The sequence below is a fragment of the Oncorhynchus kisutch genome, linkage group LG28, assembly GCF_002021735.2.
Source record: "Oncorhynchus kisutch isolate 150728-3 linkage group LG28, Okis_V2, whole genome shotgun sequence".
NCBI classification, from domain to species: Eukaryota; Metazoa; Chordata; class Actinopteri; order Salmoniformes; family Salmonidae; genus Oncorhynchus; species Oncorhynchus kisutch.
Window position 1 is genome coordinate 26,192,685 of NC_034201.2, and position 25,168 is coordinate 26,217,852.

Below are 25,168 nucleotides of genomic sequence, written 5' to 3' on the forward strand. Positions count from 1 at the left end.
TAAAATGTTCATTTGAAAACATATAATCAGTCTCTCTGTCCCACACACATGCACATTTAAATGCAAATGCAAATGCACCTCATTCTGTCTTTCTGTCTTATTCCCCACTAGAACATCTATTCCTAAATATAATGTTAAATTACGAGGGCAGTTTGTTCTTGTTCTATTTGTCTTGCACAGTTAAAAAAAAAGTGATTCATGGTACATAGCCCTCTGCTTGAACTCATCAGGTGTGGCATTCATTCTTGGACAGAGAGAAAATCGTTATTCATTTGGGACTGGATGCGCATGTGTCCAATTCAGATCAAGACATGACATTTGAAACCTGCTTCACTGCTGCAGCGAATGAATTAGAGAGATGTTTCCAAAGTGGTTGCATCTCACTGAGAGAGGCCATGGAATGCTCCCAAGGGACTGGATAAGAATGACTTAGCTAGAGGCATGTTAGGGATTTCAGTAATGGTTGTAGTAGCAGCTGCATTTGACTTGACCAAGACATTTGATTGAACATACATTTACATGCAAGTGTTACATGCCAGTAATAAGCTAGGCAATATGATACTGTAGGTTAGTTGAGACATTCACACACAATTCTCATTTACAGTTTGTGTAACTAAACATCAATAGGGTGTCTGGGTATGCCCCCCTCCCATTGTTTTTCTTGCAGTTGCCATTGTTAGTTTAATAAAGCCCACATATGCATGGTTGGCTGACATGTGAGCATGTGGTAGTGGTAGTTGAACTTATTGTAGGGGCTGGCTCCACGATCCACTGGTGAGCAGCGCTCCAATTCATTAACACTTTGGGGTATCCAAGGGCAACCGCTCTGAAAGCATCATTAATGACACAATAAGATGGACGCTTGTGTATATAGCCCACCTCTCACTAGCTACTGGCTAGCTCCCTCTAGAGAATGTTCTCAGCCTCCTGACTGGCATAATTGCTATCCTCTACTAGCTCCATGGGATTTGACATGGGTAATAAGCACTAAATGGGAAAATTAAATTACAGTCATCTGGACACTGTAACTGCTCCATTTGAAGACACTCAGACGCTGAGCACCTCAGCTTACCACAAATGAGTGAAGGAGCAGAGCAACACTCAAGCCCTTTTCCCCCAAGATAAATCTAGCTGGTAAATTCTTGCAGATTGTACAGACTTGATGGAAAAGGAGCCAGTATCCTCACGCTGGCATATTAAATCATAACACATTCATCATGTTTGTATAATATATTTCCCAATATCAAATGTCAAACAATAATATTTTATACTTGGTTCACATATATTTTTATTGTATATCCAGTTTTTGTGTCTTCACAGAAAATTCCACATCAGTATATTTTCAGCTCGAGAAGTTCACACAACATTGTACTTCTTTCCAAATCTGAAGTGCCCTTCAAGTGTTTTTTGTCAGTGCCGGTGAATACTGTCTGGTGGTTTGCTTTACAACCAGTGCATCATCACAACCACAGTCCCAGGGGCTCCTGAACCTCCCGCTTGCTAAACAGGGGTAGGAAATGGAAGGTCTGATGCTATTCCTGTTTAGGGAAAAACGCTGGTGATTATGAATAACCATGGATGACAGGGATTTGGAGTGAAATAAGCTGTACAGTGTCCTTGTAGTCACAGGAAATTCAAGGGAGAACAGTGGAGCTGCATTGTCTTTGTAGTCACAGGAAATTCAAGGGAGAACAGTGGAGCTGCAGTGTCTTTGTGTACACCGTGCTTATTTTGACTCTGGGCCAAATGCTCCAGATTCTACAGAACATGGGGCTCTGATTGCCTTGCAAATGATCATTATACAAACCACAAGTGTGAGAGAAATGAACAGTAAGACACTTGTGAAGGGACTGAAGTAGCCCAGTGTTGAGGGAGACTTTTGAAAAACACTTGGAGCTAAATGACACTTTAGCAAAATCACAGGAACTGTTAGACACTGCTAGAATCTTTAGAGCACTTTCAAATGGGCTGCAAAAATGTGTGGTTTCTCTAAATTGCATGCGGGCCCACACAGTGTGGCGGCATAGAAGTAGTTTTAATACCCTGTAGACTTTGCCATCTTGCCTGCTGTGATGTGACAATGCAGATATTTCAAGCTGTTCCGATGACAATAATTAAGTATGCACAAAGAGGTGTGACAAGCATAAGAGACAGGATATTGGCCCAGATACAATAACTAGAGGGGCTCAGTTTAGAAAGTTCGAATGCATTTGGGAATGGAAAATATACTCCATAAACCTACAATGAATAACTAGACTAAATGTTAACATTCTGATTATTTTACTACATGGAATGAGTGTTTTAAATATTTAATTCTCAATTAAAATGAATACAGAAGTGGAATGCAAGAAGCAAATACCCCACATTTGGAGGATTCGTAACACAGAAAGGAAATCCAACCTCAAAGCAAACACACACACAAGTAAAAATGTGTTTAAAAATCTTTTTCATGCTTACATATTTTAATTTGAACACATTTTAAAGTTACAATATTCTTAAAATCAATCAACAAGTAATCCCAAAAAATGTAGCCTGTTGGGCATATACTTGTTCAGATTAGGTTGTCAATGAAAAGGTATTGAAATCATTTATCACTCCACTAGATAATCCACATAAAGTAAATCTTGACCTGACAAAGAAAAATTGGTCAAGAAACAGTTCCAGGGAAAAGTGTTGGCACAGTATCTTGGGTAACATCTGTGGAATAAGTCACACATTTTCCTGATGACTTTCACCGTCAATGGTTGCTTTGAAAATTGTCACCTGACCGGCAGTAAAACAGCAGATGAGATGTTTCTCGGGGTTGAATTCTAACCTCTCAGCATCAGATGGTCAAGGTAATCCCAGAGAGCTGTCTAAAACGAGATCACATATGCTGTGATGTCCAGAGCCATGATCCAATTGAAGCCACAGTCTTTTATTCCCTGTGGCTTCCTAGTGGGCAAAAACTGGTTGAATCAACGTTGTTTCCACGTCTTTTCAATGTGATGACATTAAATCAATGTGGAAAACTGATTGGATTTGCAAAACGTCATCAACATAAGGGCAATTGTGTTTTGTTCACCCAACTTTAAACCTAAATTCAATAACATGGTGAATTTGTTTGTTGATTTCACATTGAATTCACATTAGTTGACAACTCACCCAAATGTAAATCAAAACTAGACATTTAACTGACATCTATGCCCAGGTGGTTGTGACTGAGATCAGTGGAAATCATATTTCAAGCCATCACTACTTCATTAGATTATGCATTTATCATGCTGTACAGTACATCCCCCACAGCGTATTTTTAGTAATTGTAACACACAGACATACTTCTCATTTGTGTATACAGTCAGTCAGTTAGTGGTCTGAAACATTTGTATGTCCTTACATACCCAATCCTCCTGATGATGCTGAGTGAGAAGGCTGGGCCCTAAGCAGTTCTGAGAAGGCCCCTTCATTCATTTGAGAATGGGAGCCCTTGATAAAAAAGTCCCTAAGACTTTTTGTTATTTTCCTCGATTTGATTAATCATTAAAAAAAACACAGATTAAAGCCTTGCTTATACATTGCACACTCCCCTCTCATTTCAGCCTATCATAGCTAAATTAAATACTTTTTTCAAAGTGATTCTTCAACCTCGAAGTCTGAGACGATTAGGGGTTTAAGTATCGAAGGGGAAATAAATGTATTTTGGACCCGCAAAGCTTCTTTGATTATTACAGTGCAAGGTTTGTAAAAAGCCTGATATGTCCAGCCAGACACATTCCACTGAACTGGATTCCTGGGAGCGATGACATAGTTTTGTAGTTGGCCAAAGTTAGAAACAGCCTTCTTCAGGCTGACTGCCAAGTGAAGCTTTTAATTAGCAATTGATTATCACCCTGAGCCAGAAGTCTTGAACTCAACCCTCTTCTCAGATAAGGTGGGCAATTTGAAATGTTCTCTCGTTCCCTGTACATAGAATTTGCTCCAATTAAAGAAGAAGTCTTATCTAGCATCTTGCTCTGCAGTTTCAGCTTGCAGGAATGGAAATATTTAATCAGAAGAAGACTATATTCCCTCCATTTTGGGAGGTATGAGGCATACAATGTGCCTTTGCTTGGAGACCACTATGATTGGATCAGTGGTTTCTGACTTTCTCTGGCTGGGGGGTGGCATTCGCTTTGGTTTCCTGTTGCAAGAAACTCATGTGGTTTCAGTCGAGAAGTGAGGGTTATACGTAAACTCTGAAGTCGAAAGAAACCACTGTTGAGGAGCCATTGACTGAGCATTTCAAAACTGCTGCAAGGAAAGTCAGTGCTACCCAGCTGCATCAATAACAAAGATTACTATCAGTGATTGTGACTCAGTAACTTGGGAAACATGCCAATACAAGCTGTAGATAATAATCCTCCCACCTAATTCCTTTTGGCCACTCTGCAACAGTACGCCCTCTCAGTCTCATTAATTTTACCTCACTTAACTCCACTTTCTGATGTCACTGAGAAGCTCTTCCTCCTTGGCTCTTTTTCAGTCTAAAGCACTTTCAACTGACCCACTTTGTTGTGTGTTTGTTCATGATGCAATGAACATAAATTCTCACATTCCTGTAAGCAAATTAATTTCAAGTGGAGGCATGCCCCATGAGGGGAGCCAAACTGTTTTTGGGCATGAGCAGAGTATTAAGTGAGGCAAAAATCTCATTATCATTTAACAAAATAAACCATTTATCCTCGGTATACTTTGGTGAGCTCAGCCAGAGTTAACAATATCCCTGAGGTTTTAAACAGTGCAATTGGCAGCTAAAGAATTCATAATTTTACTTCAGGCAGAATAGCAAATCTCAATAAAAGCCTCCACGCTCTTTTGACTTCAGATAATTTGAGTTAACAGTGGGGTTTGTGGTTTGCCATCCTGTCTGTGCTATGCCAATGTCGTTTTAGGAACAAGATGGACGGAGCTACAGATGACAAGCCAAAGAATCCCTTCATCATGCAACTGTGTTTTTCTCATTGGGTCTAAAGCGATGCATAAAATGCCACTGGACTCACCATTAGTCCTGACCGCTGGAATACTTTGCAATACATTTTCTAATTGTCCTTTAGTTTGGGGATTATTCCCATATATTGACACTTACTTAAATGCAAAATACATTTTTGTTTAATTGAAACCTTTCACCTCGATCAAACCGACAGCGCCATTGTGTTTTGGTTCACCAGAAGTACATACATTTCCAATGGAATGTTGCATTTGCCTTGCACCATTGCATTGCAGGCAAACACAACCACTATTTATCCAACTTATGCATCAAATTGTATGCGTAGACTTGACAGAAATAGAAGCAAAAGGTAAATGTTGAACTTTTGTTGCACAGTCAAATGTTTGGACTCACCTACTCATTCCAGGGTTTTTCTTTGTTTTGACTATTTTCTACATTGTAGAATAATAATGAAGACATCAAAATGATGAAATAGCACATATGGAAACATATAGTAACCAAAAAAGTGTTAAACAAATCAAAATATATTTTATATTTTATATTCTTCAAAGTAGCCACCCTTTGCCTTGATGACAGTTTTTCACATGATTGGCATTCTCTCAACCAGCTTCATGAGGTGGTCACCTGGGATGTATTTCAATTAACAGTTGTGCCTTGTTAAAAGTTAATTCATGCGTTTGAGACAATCAGTTGTGTTGTGACAAGGTAGGGTGGGTATACAGAAGATAGGCCTATTTGGTAAAATACCAAGTCCATATTATGGCAAGAACAACTCAAATAAGCAAAGAGTGTCAGATGTGTGCGTACTGGTAGCGAAGTCAGGTGCAGGAGAGCAGAGATTTGTGAACAGGCGCACACTTTATTTAGGCAAAAGTGCAAAACGCGCAAAACAGTCACAAGAATTATGTTTCGCAATAAACATCTTTGTGAAAAAATAACATGGAAAAAACAAGCCAGTCTGGCGCGTCAACAATACACACGTAACACAAACAATCTTACACAAAGACATGATGGGGAACAGAGGAATAAATACATGTAGGTTGATTGGGGAATGAAAACCAGGTGTGCAGGGATCAAGACAAAAAAACAAATGGATACATGAAAAATGGAGCGGCGATGCTAGAAAGCCGGTGACATCGACCACCGAACGCCGTCTGAACAAGGAGAGGAGCAAAAACCATCCAGCGCTATGATGAAACTGGCTCTCATGAGGACCACCACAGAAAAGGAAGACCCAGAGTTACCTCTGCTGCAGAGGATAAGTTCATTAGAGTTAACTGCACCTCAGGTTGCAGCCCAAATAAATGCTTCACAGAGTTCAAGTCACAGACACATCTCAACATCAACTGTTCAGAGGAGACAACGGGAATCAGGCCTTCATGGTCGAATTGCTGCAAAGAAACCACTACTAAAGGACACCAATAATAAGAAGAGACTTGCCTGAGCCACAAGCAATGGACACTAGACCGGTGGAAATCTGTCCTTTGGTCTGATGAGTCCAAATTTGAGTTTTTTGGTTCCAACTGGCTTGTCCTGGTGAGACAGAGTAGGGAAACGGAGGATCTCTGCATGTGTGGTTCCCACCGTGAAACATGGATGAGGAGGTGTGATGGTGCTTTGCTGGTGACACTGTCTGTGATGTATTTAGAATTCAAGGTACACTTAACCAGCATGGCTACCACAGCATTCTGCAGCGATACGCCATCCCATCTGGTTTGCACTTAGTGGAATTATCATTTGTTTTTCAACAGGACAATGACACCTACAGGCTGTGTAAGGGCTATTTTGCCAAGCATCAGATGACCTGAACTCCACAATCACCCGACCTCAACATAAATGAGATGGTTTGGGTTGATGGACTGCAGAGTGAAGGAAAAGCAGCCAACAAGTGCTCAGCATATGTGGGAACTCCTTCAAGACTGTTGGAAAAGCATGAAATACATTCCAGGTGACTACCTCATGAAGCTGGTTGAGAGAATGCAAATAGTGTGCAAAGCTGTCATCAAGGCAAAGGGTGGCTACTTTGAAGAATCTCAAATATAGAATATATTTTAATTTGTTTAACACTTTTTAGATTACTACATGACTCCATATGTGTTATTTCATAGTTTTGATGTCTTCACTACTATTCTACAGTGTAGAAAATAGTGAAAATTAAGAAAAACCCTTGAATGAGTAGGTGTGTCAAAACTTTTGACTGGTACAACATATCCACAAAAATTTTGGATTAGATCATGGAAAAGTTTGACTGAAGAATTTATTACGCAGTATTGATGCAATGATGCTGTCGGTCTGATCGAGGCGTTAGTCTGTGGAACTGTCACTATTAATGACTCTACATGTATACATTTTCTTGCTGTGGTATGAAGATTCTTGAAAGTGTAAGCAATAGCCTGACTTTAGTCTTGAGTTTGGTTTTTGAACAACTTTAAAGGGCTGATATGTGAAGTAAGTAAAATGTTACTTCGCTAGTGCAAAGTCATCAACTGAATCCTCCCAGTGTGTATGCCAAAGCCACAAGCGTATCATGCGGTCCATGTGTAACATGAGTGAGGCTCTTGACTAGGAATTCAAAGTCCGCTATTTGCCAGAGGTGGAAAGTCACATTGGTTTGGGAATGTGGCCTGTAAGTTGTTTTTTTAACATCAATTTTTATTGATCTTGTTTAACATATCTTGACTTAACCTTCACATGAAATTAAGTATCAAATGCCCTCAGTTTTATTAACCCTGACTGGGAAAGTCATTTGATATATTCAATATTTAGTATAGACCTACTGGTTGAAGTTCACACCTTGGAACAAGTTTTTGTTCTTAAGTAACTCACCATCAAACATTCATGTATACACAGTACACCCTTGTTCCTTCCTGTGTTTCTGGCCCTCAATGACCCTGCTGTTTCTCACAGTTTCATACTTTCCACATTGACTAAGCCCTTTGCTGTTGCTTTCTCTGCTCAAACCCTTTGAGAAAACATTTTCCAGCTCAATACATTTCAAACTCAGTGTGTAGAGCATTTCCTGCAGAGTGAGGTTAACCTTGAAGATCTATTGTAGCTTGACACATTTTTTATTTAACTATGAATTCTGTGAAGGCTCAGTTGAGCAGATTTGTAAACATCAATCTTTAAATAGCTAAATAAATATGTACATTTTCCAACTGTTATGCCAACTTTAAACTCCTATTCATCAAGATGCTATAAGTAGTTTGATACACATACACCTGTATTACTGGAATACTATTTTAAACATGGCACCCTACCATCACAGTCTGCTATTGATTCAGTTAATCCATTTACCTTTTCTTTGTGTGTGCTGAGCTGTACATTCTCAGGGTTCTGACTCCATGCCTGTCTCCAGTTTCAGGAGCTGCAGGTGGACAGAGAGATTCTGCTGACCTCCAACCGGAGCTTGGCCGAGGAGAGCCTCGCCAGGCGACCCCTCCTCAACAACGGCAAACTCCAGCTGGCTGAGAAATATAGGGATCTGACCAATCTGGCAACCGCCTGCTGGGAAAAACAGAGTCGGCTCGGTGAGTCTACATGTGACCAAGAGAGGCAGAGGAGAAAGGAAGATTGTCTCTGTTTCTGGGTGTACATGGAATATTGCTGTCAGCCATGAGTCAGGATTAAGAATATAAAAATACAGCTGGATAAGAATTTATGGAAATATAATGTCTGTGTGCGGAGTGATCATAGACCAGGGAACGAGATTTTGATGAGCTGTTGTAGCTGCAAAATCTACAATGGTTTATTAATAACATCTAAACAACCCCAGGGTGTGTGCCTTTGTGTCTGTGGAAACACATCACAGAGAAACACTGTTCCATAACAACGCCCTAATGTCGGCTGTTTAATTTATGAGGCCCGCACTGATCAGTGTCGCGACCTCTTGTGTGGATTGTTATTACATTTGACAGGTTGGTGGGTGAAATCTGCTGGCACTGTTGGGATCCAAACTCTGGACCTGGTCCATGCCCCTCCCCTCCAGTCCCGCTCATGGGTGTGAGGGGTGGAGGTGGGGTCTTGCAGAACTATCGTGTCCCCATGGGTGAGCTCAGGCAAAGGGGTTCCCACCTGGCTGTTCCACCTCTCTTTCAACACTAGCCAAGAGTAACCACTGGAGCATGTATGAAATAGGACTCCTGCTCCACATGAGCCTGTTTCATTTCCCAAACAGTTAACAGGGGCGCTCCTTTGCTAAGGGAGCTGTTTTTTAAAATGTTTATTCTATTTGGCCAAAATGACTGAATATTGTGTTTCTCCTGGTTTCCTTCTTGGCAGTGTAAGAAGCTGAGTGTATTCTCACGGTCAGACAGACTCGCACATCTCAGGGTCATCTTTGACTCGCTGAATCAAAGAACATGTTATTTAAACAGACAAACAAATAAACAGAATAACATATTTTTTCTTATGGTACTGTTCATGCAACTTGCTGAGCTACCCATAAGGCCAAAGTAAACTAGGCAGAAACCTCAGTACCCAAAGGAGCGCCATCACGCTAACCTCCTCGGGCTGAGTAATTGCATGGTTTAGTCTGCGGTGGCCCTCATTGCCTTACCTCGTGTTTTCTAAGAGACAAAGGGGCCCCTTTTTGGGGCAGTCCTTCCGAGACTTGAGAGAGAACTTCAGTCTCGCTGTCTTATCGTAGCCCTTTACACTCAGTTGAAAATGGCAGATTTGGGCACTAATACTGTAAGTGCTTCAATTGAAACATAGTGGCTGTACATGCTATACATGACGCCAGAGTTCTGGCTCTGCACTTCACAGCACTGTATGGGTTTTGACTGACAGAACTGCGTCCGACAAGAAGTTGGCCCCATCCCTCCCAGTAATTGGAGAAATTTAGAAATGTTTTGGGTTGGCTGAGTGAGGGAAATGCTGTAAATTAAGTTTTGGAAAGACAAGACATTGAGGATTATAAAAAATACCACTTGGATGTCATAAAAGGAAGCCAAACACCCGTGAGTCCAAATGTACACTTCACATTTCCAAAACTCATGTCATATACAGTGTCAAAGTTTATGATCACTATGTTTGATGTACAGCTACAAGATGACATAGCTTCATACCCTGGGTTGTTCTGAACAGAATGAGCCTATGTTTGTTTATTGTGAATAAAATCTGCCGCGTCACACTTCACCTGAATGCATTCATGACCTATGTTCCCTCAAAAAAAAATATCACTGAGCAAATTTCAGGTCTGCTGAGCGCAAACATGAACGCTGTGAAAACTTCCGGGACACGTTTACTGTGGACACAGGCTGTACCCGCTTTAAGTAACAGTTTTAAGTAGGCTACTATGGCTATTTGATCATAATGTAGGACTATCAGAGTGGGCCACAATCAAAAACAATGGACAAAATGCATCCCATATCATTTTAACATGGAAATAGCTGTTCAATCTTCAGCCTACAGTAGCAGCCAATGTGTGTTCATTGTAGCTCTACATTCTATGAGACCTTTGAAAAAAAACATGCAGCGCTTGACGTTAACTTGTTTATAACCACTTGACCTTCAGACAAGGAGGTGACTGAAAATGTTGTGTTGTTTGATGCAAGAAACCACTTTGCAAAATAAAATGCATCATTATTCCCATGCCGTTATTACAGAGAATAAGGCAAATCATGCTACCCTCTGCCAATTGGCTACTTAGCTTATTCAAGCTTATTCAAGTCTCAAAATACAACACTGCACCTTTAACTTGTTAACGGTACAGGTTCCCCTAGGGGTACCCCCCCCCCCCCGCTCAACTGAAACAGTGGCGCACAGAATGCAAAAATATTCGTAGAAATATTTAACCTCCACACATTAACAAGTCCAATAGCTCAAATGAAAGATAAACACCTTGTTCATCTAGCCAGCGTGTCAGATTTCTAAAATGTTTTACGGCGAAAACATAGCACATATTTATGTCAAACCACCACCAAAGACACAGCCGATATACAGCCACTTTGTTGAACAAAAGATGCAATCACAAACGCAGGATTAAAATAAAAATAATTCACTAACCTTTTGAAAATCTTCATCAGATGACAGTAATAGGACGTTACACAGTACATTTATGTTTTTTTCAATAATATGCTATTTATATCCATAAATCACCGTTTACATTGACGCCATGCTGAGAAAATGCAAAAAAATGTCCGGAGAAATTATAGAAAACTCCGCCAGATAACGCCAATACACATCATAAACTTTGACTAAATATACATGTTCTACATATAGTTAGAAAGATACACTGCTTCTTAATGCAATCGCTTTGTCACATTTCTTTTTAACGTTACAGAAATGGTTAATTTTTCAATAATCTGAGACGGCGCTCAGACATAAGCAATATTTCTCCGCTATGTTGGAGTCAACAGAAACACAAAATTACAACATAAATATTCCCTTACCTTTGATGGTCTTCGATCAGAATGTAGTGGAAGTAGTCATACTTACCCAATACATCGTTTGGTTTCAATTCGTGTGTCTTTGTATTAGCATATGCTACGAGTTCCAGCTGAAATGCTTCCTAAATTACTTCTGGCCCCGAACAGTTGCGCATCAAAACTTCAAAATTACATATTATATGTCGACTAAACTGGTCAAACTAAGTGCAGAATCAAGCTTTTGGATGTTCTAAACGTACAAAACAATTATCTAATCTCTCGGACGAACGTGCTTCGTTGCAGGCGATCTGGAACAAAAGGACGTGTCTCCCAAAAGCGCGCTCTCGTAACCTTGTATTTTCTCGCGACACTCAGTCTTTTGCCTACCAAAGGCTCAAAACTTGCGTGATTTGCACAATTAAACGCTGTACTGAATGAGGACATCTAGTGGAAGACATAGAAAGTGTCTCCAGATCCATAGCTGGTTGGGAATGGTGGGGGCGATGACGTCAAAGTTGCCCCAAATTTCAGGCACCCAAAAATAGTTTGGGAGATTGCCTGCCCTGTGAGTTCTGCTATACTTACAGACATAATTCAAACGGTTTTAGAAGCTTTAGAGTGTTTTCTATTCATATTTATTATATGCATATATTAGCAATTTTGGACAGATTTTCTTTCAGTTTACTATGGGCACGCAATTCTTCCAAAGGGGGCAGTATTGTCCCGAGCCTTAAAAGCTCTTTACCTGACTTGCTTTTGAAAGATGAAATGCACACGTTTTGTAGGAAGCAATCACTCACCATTGCTGACTACAACTTATCTGTAACTGGGTTAATAACTCAGTAACTAGCAAAGGATATGAACAAATGCACAACTGTGCATACTTCACTACATGTAGCTCTGACTTTGATCTCAAAACAAGCACATCCACTCAGGACCGCTCATGCTGTAAACACAGTCCAGCTCAACGTGAATGGCACAGATCCATATATGGCAATCGTCTATTTGTATATAGGCCTGCTGTAGCTCTGATTGGTTATGGCGTACCGGTCTGTGTAGAGTATGGGCCTGAGTCATGCCTGTCAATGCAATACAATCCTACTCAGATGCATTTCTCCCAACAACAAAATCTCTTGCATAGTTAGTTTTGTATACTAAGTCTTGCATAGTTCATTTTGTTTCGGTATGTTGCATTGAAAGCGGCTAATATTGTGTTAATTTGATCACAATTCCCATAGTAAAGGGAAAAGTTGATAGTGTTAACTAACGGGAAAACTCTAGAAAGTTGAGTGAAGTTCAATCTCGTGTTTCTCTGTGCGGGTTTATATTTATTCTGCATAGCAGTCCCGGGGAGCTGCGTGCCCGCACACAGTTTAGAGGGAACATTTCTCATGCCTCCTTTCTATGCACACCAAAATTACGATCTGTTTCTCTGATTTGCCTTGTGAAACCTAACACTGTAAGATCATATTGTATAACATAGCTAGTTATGTTGGCAATAGAACAAGCTTTCAAATCATGCCTACCTGTCCCAGATTGCCATTTATAATGGACCGTTTTTGGGATTGTGTGAACAACAGTAAATGTGTGATGGTGGGTTGTGTTCCAAATGAAATGACTAAAAGTGTGCTTGCTCTAGTTCCTCAATGGCAAAGCTAGGAGAGCAAAAAAAAAGATTATTCTTTGAGTCATAAAAGTGAATTGACATTGCTTAGGAACTGTGCGCAATTGGAGACACCAGTTCGTCCTCTCATTCAAACCCGTGTAATGTTTTTGTCTTATGTTGCACCTATATAGACCAATTCCCACGAGTGTAAAGGGTTAAACGGTCATCTTTGTTTGAACTCCACTCAACAACCCGTGCTCAGCGCATTGCGAATGAATTATTTACATTATGGAAATTTAGGGGATCACAAAACAAAGTCTAGATTAGCTATAAGTCTCCCAGGTGCACCAAGTCATGCAGTAGATATGAGGACAAGCATAGGAATGAGATTGCAACACCTTCTAACACTACTTCCATTCAATCCCACTCCCAACCTGCATTTCCCTATAGCCTCAGCCAGTGTTCTAGCATTCAAATCAAACAAGGAGATATTAATTATTTGTTGACTTTAACACCCCCCCCCCCAACTGTTGTACAGTCCAAGTGGTGCTGCTGGTGCTGAAAATCTACACTACAGGTCAGTTTTAGAATACCTACTCATTCAAGGGTTTTTCTTTATTTTTATTATTTTCTACATTGTAGAATACTAGTGAAGACATCAAAACTTTGAAATGTGTTATTTTATGTCAAATTCTTATTTACAATGACAGCCTACCAGGGAACAGTGGGTTAACTGCCTTGTTCAGGGGCAGAATGACAGATTTGAACTTGTCAGCTTGGGGATTCGATCCAGCAATCTTTTTTGGTTACTACATGATTCCATGTGTCATTTCATAGTTTTGACATCTTCACTATTAGTCTACAATGTAGAAAATAGTTTTAAAAAACAACAACAAAAACTTTTGACCGGTAGTGTATATGAAAGGCTTTTGTCTGCTGCTCTAGCTGGTAGTTCAAAGACAATGACACATGACTGTGTAGATAGTTGCTTCGAAAAGCCTCTTAAGACAGACGGCCCACCCCTCAGGCTGGGTTTCTGCTGCTGTAACTGTGTGCAAACTCACCAGCTAATGGTCATGGGAAAGATTAGGCGCATCAATGCCAGCAGGAAACTGAGCAGTTGTCAGGGGATTTGGGGGTGGAAAGGGGCCTTGTCTTTGCTTAGCAGAGGCATGATGTTGACAGGGCGACAGTAGAGCTGCACCAGTGGGGTATGTTAGAGCTCTTAAATGCTTTAGCAGAGCAGCAGCCGCTCGGTAGAGGAAGCCGTAAAACCCCTCTTCTTGAGCCTAATGGGTGAAACTCAGAAATATGTTACTTTTTCCTCAATTGGGGATAAAGCAGGTGCTGCTCAGATCCACAAATGTTTAAATCAGTTAAATTGCCGAACACCTATTTTGATGTTTTGACGAATTTATCCATATTATTTACAGAGGAAATCTCAAAAGCACCCGATTTAAATGAACCCTCATGTACAACAGGCATGTTTTGAAGCCAATCGTTCCTCCCCTTTTATCCCCATCTACAGCCTTAGCAGCTGTCCAATGATGGAAGGAGGGTGGAATGTTCACCTTCTTGTCACCACACACACATACTGTACCAACACTCCAGCTGCACCAACAAAGCAGGATGGTTGGGAGTCCGTCCTTCCTCCACAAAACATCTGATTCTCATTTAGCCAGAGGAGAGGGAAAAAGGTGAAAAAAAGGAAGAATTCCCGAGGCAAGAAATCGCAGAAGAGTTACACTGTGTTCTGGCTCAACGTATTGTGTGTATTGCGTAATGCAGCTTGCTTAGAGATGGAAGACATCAAGTGCGGAATGTGGTCAAGGTTGCTGTGGTCACAGGTGGACCTGCAGCCTTTGTCTGTTTGTCTGTCACTTGTCACATCAACTTCCCACCACCAGCTCACATTCTATTCTTTTCAGCTTGTTCCCACAATTGATAATTAGTAATGTAATAAACTTGTTAAAACCAGGTATAGAGTTTATTTGTTATAATTAATTGGTATTAGATTTAAAAAGTGATCGAATTGCTCCTGAATTGTAATTTTGTTAATGCATTTCTTCTGAATAAATATTTATTTAATGTACAAGTGAATAGGTTGGTTTACTTTTAAGTTAACATTTTGACCAATAAGGTAGATTGTTAAGCTGTGGCCAATGGGAGAGTTGACCTCGTTAACAGGAGGCCTGGGGGAAAGAGACATCAGTGTTGGTGAAGAAAAACTACAAAAGATGATGATAAAAGTATAACAAAACCCACATCTACTGAGTTTTGAAGGGAAATACTGATATGATTTTATAATAGAGTTATTATTTTGTTAAGAAAGACTTAGTAGAGACTGAAGCTACCGATGTGCCGTCTCATCGCGGAGGTATTTGACAGCTCGAGGTTAGCCTAGCAACGTGCGAGACTTGGAGAGAATTGCTTGTGGAAGATTAACGAGTTCATGTTTCTATGGGATATCTGTTGCTGCTAAGGAGTACTGTCTGCATTGATAGCTGTGCTTGCTGTGGATCTTGTGACACCTGCATGGAACTGCTATAAGTTACTTCACTGAGGAAATGTCTACAAGTAGTGAGTAACCACAACGGTGGGGTGCTTCGGGACTTTGTGTGCAGTCATTTTTTTTATAGCTCCAACACGCTCCAACGGGTTTAACCAAGCTTGCAAGTCATTTGGACATGGGTTGTGCACAACTCATTTGGGTTCATTATTTGTATTTATGTTGATGTGGTACATTGAAAAGGTGGTAATATACATCTTGAACCTTATATCTGTTGCATCGGTGGAGTCATTTACTGTTTCAGTGTCATTTAATGCATGGGAAAGCATATCCTTATATAATAACATAAATCTATAATCAGTCTATCTGAAGTTAATACCCTAATTGTCATCACCCTTGTCACGTGAGCTCCCTCTCCGGCCTCTAGGTCACCAGGCTGCTCGTTATGGTGCATACCTGTCACCATCGTTACTCGCACCTGCGCGACATCAGACTTACCTAGACTCCATCACCTCCCTGATTACCGTCCTTATATATATACAGTGCCTTGCGAAAGTATTCGGCCCCCTTGAACTTTGCGACCTTTTGCCACATTTCAGGCTTCAAACATAAAGATATAAAACTGTATTTTTTTGTGAAGAATCAACAACAAGTGGGACACAATCATGAAGTGGAACGACATTTATTGGATATTTTAAACTTTTTTAACAAATCAAAAACTGAAAAATTGGGCGTGCAAAATTATTCAGCCCCCTTAAGTTAATACTTTGTAGCGCCACCTTTTGCTGCGATTACAGCTGTAAGTCGCTTGGGGTATGTCTCTATCAGTTTTGCACATCGAGAGACTGACATTTTTTCCCATTCCTCCTTGCAAAACAGCTCGAGCTCAGTGAGGTTGGATGGAGAGCATTTGTGAACAGCAGTTTTCAGTTCTTTCCACAGATTCTCGATTGGATTCAGGTCTGGACTTTGACTTGGCCATTCTAACACCTGGATATGTTTATTTTTGAACCATTCCATTGTAGATTTTGCTTTATGTTTTGGATCATTGTCTTGTTGGAAGACAAATCTCCGTCCTAGTCTCAGGTCTTTTGCAGACTCCATCAGGTTTTCTTCCAGAATGGTCCTGTACTTGGCTCCATCCATCTTCCCATCAATTTTAACCATCTTCCCTGTCCCTGCTGAAGAAAAGCAGGCCCAAACCATGATGCTGCCACCACCATGTTTGACAGTGGGGATGGTGTGTTCAGGGTGATGAGCTGTGTTGCTTTTACGCCAAACATAACGTTTTGCATTGTTGCCAAAAAGTTCCATTTTGGTTTCATCTGACCAGAGCACCTTCTTCCACATGTTTGGTGTGTCTCCCAGGTGGCGTTTGGCAAACTTTAAACGACACTTTTTATGGATATCTTTAAGAAATGGCTTTCTTCTTGCCACTCTTCCATAAAGGCCAGATTTGTGCAATATACGACTGATTGTTGTCCTATGGACAGAGTCTCCCACCTCAGCTGTAGATCTCTGCAGTTCATCCAGAGTGATCATGGGCCTCTTGGCTGCATCTCTGATCAGTCTTCTCCTTGTATGAGCTGAAAGTTTAGAGGGACGGCCAGGTCTTGGTAGATTTGCAGTGGTCTGATACTCCTTCCATTTCAATATTACCGCTTGCACAGTGCTCCTTGGGATGTTTAAAGCTTGGGAAATCTTTTTGCATCCAAATCCGGCTTTAAACTTCTTCACAACAGTATCTCGGACCTGCCTGGTGTGTTCTTTGTTCTTCATGATGCTCTCTGCGCTTTTAACAGACCTCTGAGACTATCACAGTGCAGGTGCATTTATACGGAGACTTGATTACACACAGGTGGATTGTATTTATCATCATTAGTCATTTAGGTCAACATTGGATCATTCAGAGATCCTCACTGAACTTCTGGAGAGAGTTTGCTGCACTGAAAGTAAAGGGGCTGAACAATTTTGCACGCCCAATTTTTCAGTTTTTGATTTGTTAAAAAAGTTTGAAATATCCAATAAATGTCGTTCCACTTCATGATTGTGTCCCACTTGTTGTTGATTCTTCACAAAAAAATACAGTTTTATATCTTTATGTTTGAAGCCTGAAATGTGGCAAAAGGTCGCAAAGTTCAAGGGGGCCGAATACTTTCGCAAGGCACTGTATATATATGTCACTCCCTTTGGTTCCTTCCCCAGGTGTTATTGTTTCTGTTCCAGTGTCATGTCTGTGTGCTGTTAGTGTTTCTTGTTTTGTATTATATTCTGTTTGTTTTATTAAAACACACACCTCCTGAACTTGCTTCCTGACTGTCATCGCACATCGTTACAACCCTAGCGAGTTTACAGTAGGGATTCTTATTGGAGATGTCCTTCTCACCTAATGTCCCATGCTGTTCAGATAAGTAATGCCGTGAGAGTCAAATTCGAGCTTGGTGAGAGGGTAACAGTAGTATTGACTTCCAAGTTTAGATATATTTCTCCCGCTCGTTTCAAATTACTGTCAGCATTGAGGTTTAGGCTTATTTGTGGGATTCAAAATACCCAGAAGGTGAATTCAGAGCTGTTTTTCCTTTGAGTTGTGAATTTTGTTTGCACACGTTTGGGCTCTAACTTCTGACAGAAAGTAGGCAACAAATCTGATCTATGTATTTAGAGTATCTTATTTTTCTCTATAGACGGCATGTGTTTCCGACGTCACCTCCTCTCTTCAGAACACACAGAAAGAAACCTGTGGTCGATGCTTCCGCCCACATTGAATGTACACAGAATGGGACTGCTGCAGAAAAGTATGCCCCCCTGATCTATCTACAACGTGGGCTCTTCCCACCCACAGATATCTTTCAGTGTGACTTGAGATATATCTGAAACTATTACAATAAATCAGGTCATTATACATGCAAACGTGAAAAGAAGCACCAAGACAAACAAAGCCCACTTCTCTGAGTGACCATGAAGCGCAAGGATTTTATTGGCCGCTTACACTCCCACGGCTTCAGACTGATTGGAAGCCAGCCACTTTAGTGCTAGGGTGTGAGATTGCACTGTGACTGGTGGGAGTCAGTAATTAAGTCAGTTTCATTTCGGTATGTGTGTTGGTGGGGGTAGTTATCAAAGTTGGATTAAGGCTACTGAACTCCCCTTACACAGACCTTACCACATGGGGGGAGAATGGGGCCCTTTGCAGGCTTTTGTACTCAATCCCCCTGGGAATCAAACCACAACTGCCAGATAGACAAAGACAGCCCTCACTTATGTGTAACAAATGATACATAAAGTAGTTATGTAACAAATGGAAAACAGTTTTTCTCAACATTGCACATTCCAATGGGAATTGTGTACCCATAGTTTCACACACACACACACACAGCTTTGTACAAGAGAGAGAGTAATCTCTGCAGCATGAGGAGACCTTCAGTGGTGTGAACAAGGATTTTTTTTTGCCCGCACCCATATTTAACTAAATTCTTCCCATGACCTTGACCTTTTCGAGATCTGTTAAATCTGACGGTGGTGGTGGGGGGGGGGGGGGGGGGGCAAATTAAACATGTTAGCATTGGCTTAATTAAACATGTTAGCATTGGCCTAATTAAACATGTTAGAATTGGCCTAATTAAATATGTTAGCATTGGCCTAATTAAACATGTTAGCATTGGCCTAATTAAACATGTTAGCATTGGCCTATGTAAGGAGCTTTACCTCCATTACCTCACACAGTGTAGGCCTGCTGTATACTGCCAAGTTGTCATAAAGAGATTGCGAAATGTCAAATTTTTTGGGGAGCTGTAAGGAGAAAATAAAAATGCCCAACAAATGTGATATAGTGGTGAGCTGTGAAAGCACACATTGTTGGAAGATATCTAGAGACAAAATCCTTCACCTTTCAACTCGCCTGAAGTTGTAATCAATCTTGCTGGATTTCTGTTTTGAATTCTCATGTTATTTTTTGCTGATGTAGAGAAACAGTTATCGTTAGCTGCTGAAGGCACTAGAAGATGCTAACGGTGTTGCTATTGTCAGACTGTGGTAAAGTAAAGATGAAGCCACTCGGCTCCAATCCGGAGTGCTAGCACTGCTCTAACCTCCTCTGCACACACACAGTCTTCTTGGATTTGAGGAGAGCTGAGAAACCATTCTGTACAAATCTCATTACACAAGATGCTGGGGCCTCATTTATAACCGTTTCGTAAGTTTCACACTAAATATCTGCGTGTGCCATTTCTGAAAAGAATACGTACATCTAAAAATATTGAGATTTATAAACTTGGCGCATTATCCGAGGACGGATAATATACACTTAGAGTAATGAGGGGATGTAAATCAGAACGCCACCCGAACAAGGAGAGGGACCGACTTCGGCGGGAGTCGTGACAGGAGCCTCCACTGATTTTGATTTTTTTTGTCACTGGCCTACACACAATACCCCATAATTTGTACAAATTAATTCGAAATGAAAAGCTGAAATGTCTTGAGTCAATAAGTAGTCAACTCATTTGTTATGGTAAGCCTAAACACGTTCAGGAGTAAAACATTTGCTTAACAATTCACATAATAAGTTGCATGGACTATGTGTTAAATAATAGTTTTTAACATGCTTTTTGAATGACTACCTCATCTCTGTACCCCACACATACAATTATCTGTAAGGTTCCTCAGTCGAGCAGTGAATTTCAAACACAGATTCAACCACAAAGACCAGGGAGGTTTTCCAATCCCTTGCAAAGAAGGGCACCTATTAGTCGATGGGTAAAATAAAAAAAAGCAGACATTGCATATCCCTTTGAGCATGGTGAAATTACACTTTGGATGGTGTATCACTACACCCAGTCACTGCAAAGATACAGGCGTCCCTCCTAACTCAGTTATCGGAGAGGAAGGAAACCGCTCAGGGATTTCACCATGAGGCCAATGGTGACTAAAACAGATACAGAGTTTAATGGCTGGAAAACCTGGTTCAGTTTGCTTTTCACTGGGAGATAAATTCACCTTTCAGCAGGACAATAACCTAAAACACAAGGCCAAATCTACACTGGAGTTGGTTACCAACTGAGTGACTGAGTTAACGTTTTGACTTAAATCTGATTGAAAATCTATGGCAAGACCGGAAAATAGTTGTTTAGCAATGATCAACAAGCAAATTGACAGAGCATGAAAAATTATAAAATGGGCAAATGTTGCGCAATCCAGGTGTGGAAAGCTCTTAGGGAGTTACCCAGAAAGACTCACAGCTGTAATCTCTGCCAATGGTGATTCTAACATGTATTCACTCAGGGGGTTAATCTAATCAAGATATAACAAATAAATAAAAAATGTAAATAAATGTTCGAATTTTTCTTCCACTTTGACATGACTGAATATTTAGCTTGCATGCTCTAATTGTAAATGGCCGCATAACTCCCTGCTAATTCACAATGCTTTTCACACTACATTTCATATATAGTCATTTAACAGACGCTCTTATCCACAGCGACTTACAGGTGCAATTAGCGTTTGCCTTGCTCAAGGGCACAGTCTGCTCTGGGATTTGAACCAACAAACTTTCGGTTTTTGGCCCAACACCCTTAACCGCTAGGCTACCTGCCAAATCAAGAATCTACAGCCATCAACATACTGTTCTCCTGCACATCTAAAGTGCTTCCTTGTGTCCATTGTCAGAATAAACACCAATCAACTGGGATCACTGGCTGGACAATCCTTTCTTTAAAAACATAATGCAAGAGTTACACTGGTGCCGAGACCTGTCTTCTTGTCTTTGCTGGACATCTGTTACATGTGAACAAGCATTAAAACTTTGCCTGGAAAACACCCTCCATTCACATTTTATGGTGACAATAACACCCTCTATTTTCTGTATAATTTGGCACTATTGGAATTGGACCACTGCAGTTTGTAAAAGAAAGAGCAGTGGCATATTTGATCACATTTCTGCAGAGGTTTGGGTGAACATTTAGATATTTTACTGTGAACTTTTCCAACTAAACATGCATGCTGCCTATAGTGAGTGCCTGTCCATGCATTCTGAAAGATTGATTGCATATTGGAAACAATTTAAAAGTAGGCTACAGCCCACACTTCTATGCAAGAGGACAAATTGTTGTTCAATATTTTGTTCATCAATAGATTGTAGATTGTTGTGTTTCTATATCCTGCTTTGGTATAGGCTCTGAGATAAAGTTGATGATTTTGCGCTCCTATCACACAACAATACTGTAGCCCACCCATAGGCATACTGTCAACTATTTTGCATAAGCTACTGGTCTATTCACTGTGTTGTCAGAATTGTGTCATTTTTTTGCAGTAATTGATGCTGTATTTGGCAAAGTTATGTGACAGTTAATGAAAGAGAAAACAATAGCAAACCTGTCAGCAGAACGTTTGAATCCAACAATGTTATGTCATGGCTTTAGAAGCTTCTGATAGGCTAATTGACATCATTTGAGTCAAGTGGAGGTGTACCTGTGGATGTATTTCAAGGCCTACCTTCAAACTCCGTGCCTCTTTGCTTGACATCATGGGAAAATCAAAAGAAATCAGCCAAGACCTCAGAAAATAATTGTAGACCTCCACAAGTATGGTTCATTCTTGGGAGCATTTTCCAAACACCTGAAGGTACCACGTTCATCTGTACAAATAATAGTACACAAGAATAAACACCATGGGACCACACAGCCGCCATACCGCTCAGGAAGGAGACGCGTTCTGTCCCCTAGAGATGAACGTACTTTGGTGCGAAAAGTGCAAATAAATTCCAGAACATCAGCAAAGGACCTTGTGAAGATGCTGGAGGAAACAGGCCCAAAAGTATCTATATCCACAGTAAAACAAGTCCTATATCGACATAACCTGAAAGGCCACTCAGCAAGGAAGAAGCCACAGCTCCAAAACCGGCATAAAAAAGCTAGAATACGGTTTGCAACTGCACATGGGTACAAAGATTGTACTCTTTGGAACCAGCTCTATGCTCCAGAACTCCAGTACGGAATCCTCCAGTGATGATCCATGGCACGAAGCCTCCAGTGATGATCCATGGCACGAAGCCTCCAGCGATGATCTCCAGTCCGGAGCCGCCAGCGACGGTCCCCAGTCCAGAGCCTCCAGCGACGGTCCCCAGTCCGAAGCCTCCAGCGACGGTCTCCAGTCCGGAGCCTGCAGCGACGGTCCCCAGTCCAGGGCCTGCGGCAAGGGTCCCCAGTCCGGGGCCGGCGACGAGGGTCCCCACATCAGAGGTGCCACCAAGGTGGGGGGAACCGGAGCAGGACAGGGGACCCTCGCCCCGAACCGGAGCCGCCGCCAAGGATAGATGCCCTCCCGGAACTTCCCCTATAGATTCAGGTTTGCGGCCGGGAGTCCGCACCTTTGGGGGGGGGGGGGGGGTACTGTCACACCCTGACCTTAGAGAGCCGTTTCATTTCTCTATTTGATGAGGTCAGGGTGTGATGTGGGGTGGGCATTCTATGTTTTGTATTTCTTTGGTTTTGGCAATGTGTGGTTCCCAATCAGAGGCAGCTGTCTATCGTTGTCTCTGATTGGGAATCATACTGAGGTAGCCTGTTGGTGGGATCTTGTTTTTTGTTAGCTCTGTGAAGCCGGCAGAACGTGACGTTCGTTATTCCTTTTGTTGTTTTTGTTTGGTGTTCTGAGTATTAAAGATCATGAACACTTACCAAGCTGCACCTTGGTCTACTTCTTCAGACGATCGTCACACTGGGAATGTGATGAAAGAAATAAAAGCTGAAATAAATCACTCTTTTTTTACATTCTTAAAATTAAGTGGTGATTCTAACTGACCTAAGACAGGGAATTTTTACTAGGATTAAATGTCAGGAATTGTGAAAAACTGAGTTCACTTGTATTTGGCTAAGGTGTATGTAAACTTCTGACTTCAACTGTACGTACTGTTTATAAATGAGGCCCCAGGTATGCATTTTATCCGCCTCATCTACATCCTAAAAGATTTCTGGGAACTCTACCAAACTTGTCAGAGGGAGGCATAGCAGATGTCAGCACAGTGCCTTTATGTTATAAAAAGCTTGAAACATTGCAAAGAGACAGAGTGACACATTCAGGAAACATCACTGTGTGTATCTTTGTGTGAAGCCCATCAAGCTCATTTTATCATCCCCATTCAAGAGGAGCAGCAGCAGACCGCAGTATTTACAGTATCTCCACATACCAAAGAGAACACCCACTGTTATGACAGGAAGAGTGTGTGCGTGTGTCTGGGGGAGAGGGCTTTCATTTCGCTGAATAAAATGGTCTAGGAGCTTGCGTGCTTTGTCTTTTTCATCCTGACCTAATTTGAGAGAGAAGATATGTTGTGCTATGTAGGCATCTAAACCAGGCCAGGGTCCTGCAGAGTTATAATTTACTGCTGACCCACTGGCTAATTTGAGGGCTCTAATACACCAAGCCCTGCGACACCCCATCTGTGATACTATGACCTATTTGCATAGCATCAGTATACAACAGTATGAACTTCCACGTTAGACGTCTTAATATGAATTCCCATATTAATTTGATAGGACACTACCATTGGAAAAAGTTAATTCCTGTGGACACATGTTCTTTTATTTTTATTTAACTAGGCAAGAACACATTCTTATTTACAATGACGGCCTACCCCGGCCAAACCAGGACGACGCTGGGCAAATTGTGCACCGCACTATGGGACTCCCAATTACAGCCAAATGTGATACAGCCTGGTCCTTGCATTGGTGTCTATATGCAGTGTTGCAGGCATACCAGTCAGCAGTAATGCTATCTAATAGCCATTGACAAGAGACAATGTCAGCTGCAGTTCAATCATAAAATCGGTCTTCTTTCTGTTGGCTTGCTTGGAGAACAGACCTTTATACTGTATGTTTTACTGAAGGAGTCCAAGGAAGTGTTTGGAATGTACTACATACTATTTTTCAAATGTGCAAAATCCTAAATCCTCTGCTGTGGGTGTCAGCACGCCAACCGCCACTCCCAGAGGATGGGGTGGTGTTGCCCCCCCCCCCCATTTCCCCCAGAGGTGGACCCGCTACCGCTAGTGCTATTGTGTTAGCCAGTTAGCCTTCAGGCCTGCTGAATTATTTCTGCCCTCAATGTAGGTCACATGCAGCTGCTCCTGTAGTGTTTGGATGTCTGTCTCCTCCCATTACACCCCAACATCTGTAGCACAGGTCATGCACGTGACACTCATCACCATTTCCCACATGCATGGTTCTCACGTATTTGAAGGTACATGTTCACACAGCTCTTGCCAGAAGAGGCTTTAATGTTGGTTTGGATTATTCATGTTCAGGCAATGGAGACATGAACGGAGGCGTAGGTGCAGAGTTGTCATGGGCTTGTTATTGGAATGTTTACTATGGTTTGTTGTTTTTGTGTGAACACTGCCTGTGGTGCTCTGTATAAATCATTAGCATGCTAAATCCATTATGATAGGTCAACTGAAGTGACATGTTAAAGGGAACATCTTGTGGAGACATGTTCAACTAAAACTATGCTGAAAACACCACTAATTGGCTGGACAAACAAGGAGATCTGTGTACAATTAGCTATTATGCATTTGTTGAATAATAGTAGGCCTGTTTGCCACCACAGCTGTTGGGCTGGTCTTTGCATATCCTGCATTTTTAGCTCCATCTGTCCAGATACAAGGGTGGGGGCTTCTCTCCGTGGTGCAGAAAGATAGTGTCATCACCGTGACCTTTCTTTGCTCC

The 25,168-nt window shown here is 41.3% G+C and overlaps 1 protein-coding gene across 2 annotated transcripts in view; it reads left to right on the forward strand.

The window, feature by feature from the left end:
* The window catches only part of LOC109873101 (VPS37D subunit of ESCRT-I), a 44,199-nt gene that overhangs the window by 1,389 nt on the left and 17,642 nt on the right, over positions 1–25,168 (forward strand). For both annotated transcript variants that reach the window (XM_020464630.2, XM_020464629.2), the window contains exon 3: positions 8,325–8,496. In XM_020464630.2, coding sequence (XP_020320219.1) covers positions 8,325–8,496 — 172 coding nt within the window. The remainder of the gene's footprint in view (positions 1–8,324; positions 8,497–25,168) is intronic.